Source organism: Chinchilla lanigera, unplaced genomic scaffold, assembly GCF_000276665.1.
Source record: "Chinchilla lanigera isolate Chin_1 unplaced genomic scaffold, ChiLan1.0 scaffold00100, whole genome shotgun sequence".
In the NCBI taxonomy this organism is placed as follows: Eukaryota; Metazoa; Chordata; class Mammalia; order Rodentia; family Chinchillidae; genus Chinchilla; species Chinchilla lanigera.
In genome coordinates this window covers 2,365,988-2,370,932 of record NW_004955501.1, presented here as the reverse complement: position 1 = coordinate 2,370,932, position 4,945 = coordinate 2,365,988, and the positions used below count along the sequence as shown (strand labels likewise).

The following is a 4,945-nucleotide window of genomic DNA, read 5'->3' as shown; positions in this document are numbered from 1 at the left end:
GAAGTCAGTAGTACAACTATGTTAGCTATCCTGGATATACATACATACATACATAATTTTCCCTTCTTTCTTGTCTCTTTTCTTTTCTTTTTTTTTTTCCCCCGGTACCAGGAATCAAACTTACAACCTTGCGTTTGCCAGGCAGGCGCTGTGCTGCTGAGCTAAATCCCCAGCCACTTTCTTGTCTCTTTTCCCTCACCCTAATTGTTCTTTACTTTTGAGCGTTTTCCTTTCCTTTCACAGTGTCTATCATACCTAATTTTTATTCACTCTTTCAGGTTCTTATACTATTGAGACAATACATTGCTTACACATGGTCTATTTTCATAGTTTAAATCCTAAATATGCTGTCTCCCACAGTTATGTAATTTAATAAAGACTGAGAAGGTGCAGGCATTTTGGTGGCATCTTAGGGCTTTAAGAACAAAACAAAAAACACTTGAGATAGCTACATAGTACAGCAACCTGTTAAGATGCAGGAATGCAGGTGCATCTGAGAGTTACAGGGCAGCAGCCAATCAGCAGCAGGGAGAACTGAATAACACTCTTGGATTGGCTTCTTGCAAACTTCCTGCCGAAACAACTGTGGAGGATATATGCAGTTTCCCAAAACTGTGGGGGGGTTTCAGTGACCAATTATTAGGTCTTAAAGAAAAATTGCCAACAACTGAGACTTTGAGTTGTGAATTGTGACTTCGCAGGAATACACTGTACTAGAGATTGAATCCAAGGTCTTCATACTGAGCTACATTCCCATTCATTTTTATTTACAGCATAGAGGACTGCACCCAAGGCCTTTATACTGAGCCACTACCTACCCCTTTTGTAAAATTTTGAACCTGGTATGGTAGCATATGTCTGTAATCCCAGCACTTGGGAGGCTAAGGGAAGAGGACTGCCATGAGTTTGAAGCCAGTCTGGGCTACACAGTAGGTTTGAGACTGGCCTAACCTACATAGCCAAACCCTGTTGAAACACACACACACACACACACACACACACACACACACAAACACACACACACACAGACACACACACAGAGGCACACACACACACAAACAAAAATCAATTTTGAGACAGTGTCTTGTTAAACCACTAAAAAAGTTGTCCAGGCTGGGCATGATCTTATAATCCTCCCACCTCAGCCTCTCAAAGTTCTGGGATTAGAGTGGTGTGCCACATGCCCCACAAAGTTTAATGTTTTTCAGAATCACATCCTCAGATTATCAAAACTGTGGGTTTTCCCTATTTGTTTCTGCCAAGTGTGGTATTTCCAGTCAACAAAGCTATGGACTTTCATCAGTTATCCATATTCAATCCATTCTCTCAGACAAAAAGGCTGCTGGGATTTGCAGAAAACGCAATTTTGCTAAAACTACAGATTTTCCCAATCAAGTGTGGGGAGTACACATGTATCATAAACCTGGAAAAAGAAGACCACAGACTCTGAAAATTTGTCATTAAAGAAAAGTACTTCTGAATTTGCTTTTTAATCTTTGATAAATTCTGGATGCTTCTGATAAAGTTTTCCATTTTACACTTGTTATTTTTGCAGAGTACTTGCCTACTTCTTCATACCAAGAGAGGAGAAATAGTCTCTCCATCTATAAGTATCTCATCTAACTAATACCTTTATTATTAGTCATATAAGGAAGCTAAGGGCAGAAACACAAATATTCATCTAAGTAAAGATTTCATAGCAGCTAAACAGAGGAGTTTAAGCACCTGTGTAAGCAGTCAGCCTGAGCCTTTATGCCCTTTTAAAAGAAATGAGTTTAGTAGATATCAAAGATGTAGCACCACAGCATGTATAATTTACGAAAATACTGCTTTTAGGGATACAAATATCAGTAAAATTTTCAAATACTTAACAGCTAATTACAGTAAAAATCTTTGTTATAACCTGCCTCTAAGGTAACTTACCCGCTTGCCGGTACCTCGCCCCACTGGTGGGTGTGCTTCAGCAGCCTGCCGTATCGTACAGACCATCAGCTCTATTAGTGCGCTCTCCTGACGGTCAGACATTGCTAAGGCAAACAGAATACGTAAGTATGAGTAAGACAGTCTTATAACAACTATGTGCTAAAAATGAATACAATTATACAAAAACCGCAGACATATTTTACTGCTGATTATTGTAAAGACTAAATATGGAATGTTTCACAAATCTGCACATCATCCTTGCATAGGTGCCACACTAATCTCTGTACTGCTTGCATTTTAATATTTGTGTTGCTAAAGCGTTTGTGTTTTCCTTTTTTAAAAAAAGTATTACGTGCTTGCTGTCTTAAGTCAAACAAGAAATACGTAAGTAAAGTATCTTAATACTTCTCATTATGTGGTCTTCTAAAATCATACCTTGAGCTAGGCTACACTAAAATTTTACTGTATTATCTTCTCCATTTTTTAAAAGCTCACAGAATTTTCTTGCTTTTTAAATTAAAAAATCATCACGCTATATATTTAAAACATTAATACTATATTTTAATATTTTTCAAGTCAAAACACATATATGAATATCTTAAATGAATAATTTATATACCACAATTTAGTCATTCTCTCTGACATGTAGTCAAATTATTTACATGTTTGCAGTGTATCAAAAATTCTGCAATAAGCATCATTAATACATTTTTAAACAAGTGATAAAATTGATTTCTATAGAATAAATTTACAAAGGCAAAATCTCAGTAATAAGAAATCATAAGATTACTTATAACAATTTATTTTTCTTTTCTTTTCATTTTTTGAGGCAGGGTCTCACGTTGTAGCTGGAGCTACCCTAGAACTCATTATGTAGCCCAGGCCGACTTCAAACTCATGGCAATCCTCTTGTCTTAGCCTCTGAACTGCTGGGATTACAGAGGTTTACCACTATACCCAATTATTTACATCAATTTATACTCTCAAATGCAATGTTACAAATGTTTGGTTCTTTGTATTCCCGTCAGCACTGAACAATATAAACCTCTCTGAATTTTTGCCAGCCCATGGCCATTAAATGGTATTTCAGTGTTATTTTGTTCCTTCTTACCTACTAACCAGTGATGTACTTTTCTTTTTTTCTAAAAATTTTCTTTTCTTAAAAAATTAAAAAAAATTTTTTTTCTTTTCTTGTTGAGACAGTGTCTCTCTGTCTTCCCCAGGCTGGTCTCAAAATCATGGGCTCAACTGATCACTCCACCTTAACTTCCCGGAGTAGCAGTGACAGACTACATGTGCATGAATGGCTTCTGATTTTTCTGTTTATTTTTTACCCATGTTTCTACTTTTCTTATCTATTTATAACTTTTATGTTAGGATAGTAATCTTTGACTTTTTTTCTTTTTTTGAGACAGGGTCATGCTGTATAGTCCAGCATGGTCAAGAACTTGGGATCCTCCTGCCTCAGCCTGAGTGTTAGGACTACAGATGTAGACTATCACACCCAGTAAGAAACTTTTGTCATTTGAATGATGCAAGCATTTTCTCTGTTTGTCCTTTGTAGTCTAAATTTTTATCCTGTTTTCTGTCAGAAACTATTCTACAAAATCACATCTGTCTCCTTTTGTTTGGACTTCTTAGTTTCTCTTGACTTCAAAGATCTCTCTCTTCTAGAAAATAGTTTTCATTTTTATCTTTTTCTTTTTTTTTGGTCTTTTTAAGACAGGGTCTTGCCATGCAGTTCAGGCTGGCCTTGAGCTCACTTTATAACTCAGACTGGTTTTGAACTTCCAACAGTTCTCCTGCCTCAGCCTTCCGAGTGCTGGGATTATAGGCGTGTGCCACTATACCCGGCTTCATTTTCTTCTATCCCTCTGTTTTGCTCCTGCTTGCTCTCTTGTCCTTTCTCCTTTCATTCTGTCTCATTTGCTTGTTTACTTTTATATCTTTAATTTGTTTGCATTCATTTACACTGAAAACAGGATGGGCCTGTTTATTCTCACCAAAGAAAGCCAATTATTTCTCTACCACTATTAAATAAACGTATTTCCCTCCTAAATTTAAATGTCAATTAAAAACATGTTTTAGCCTGCCTTCTATGTGCCCAGCGCAGACCTGAGATCCTCACTCAGAAGGCTGGTGAACTGCTTTCACCGGGATTCACATATTGGCCCTCTCTGCGTGCAGCCAGTGCAGAGTGAGGTACTAGACCGAGGGTGCCCGGAACTGTGGCACTGCCGTTCGAATTTGGGCTTTGCTTGTGCCCCAACTTCCTGGGGTCGCAGACATGGGCAGCCTGTGAGTGCTGTTGGTGCGGCCTGTGTCTAACTCCTGTGGTGACTGGAGACTCAGAATCAGGTGGTCCACTAACCATCGACCCCGTAGTTCGTGTCTGGGTTTGCCTGTACCCTGAACTGCCCACTGGTCCACGGGTCCGGGATTCACTGGTCCGGGATTGAGCCACCAGTGAAACCTGATCCTGGGTCATACACACACCCTGAACTACAAGGGGTCACTGGATTAGATGGACTGCCATCAGCTGACATCACAGTCCATGTCTGAGACCTGGGGGAATTAGATACACTTCACCATCTGGCGAAAAACCCCAGAATAAGCAGTGCATCTCAGGGGCAAGACCACCAGGAAAACTAGGGACACTAGTGGCCTTTGCTGAGCTGCCAGAGGAGAGGTAGACTGAGCTTTCTGCATCTGGATCAAACATGACAAGGCAAAGGACTAAAACACAATCTCAGAACTCCACCCCACTCAGAACAAGTCCACGAGACACTGACATAGGAGAACTCGGTAAACATACACCTGGAGTTGCTGAAATGATCGCAATGGAAGTGAAGAAACAACTTCATCAGGCCACAGAAGACGTCAGATCAGAAATAATCTCTCAGGCAAAAAATGAAATGACAATAGTAATGAAAGAACTGCTCAGAACATCTGAAGAAGAAACATGTAAGAAAATAGAACATAGGCAATGGACGGAAACATTAAATGAAAAATATAGAAATGA

The 4,945-nt window shown here is 39.1% G+C and overlaps 1 protein-coding gene across 1 annotated transcript in view; it reads right to left on the bottom strand.

Moving 5' to 3' along the window:
- Positions 1–4,945, bottom strand: part of Stag1 (stromal antigen 1) — a gene marked incomplete in the record, with an annotated part of 394,726 nt that overhangs the window by 94,407 nt on the left and 295,374 nt on the right. Inside the window, 1 exon segment of the mRNA XM_013505748.1 lies at positions 1,924–2,027. Within this exon segment, the coding sequence (XP_013361202.1) occupies positions 1,924–2,027 (104 nt within the window).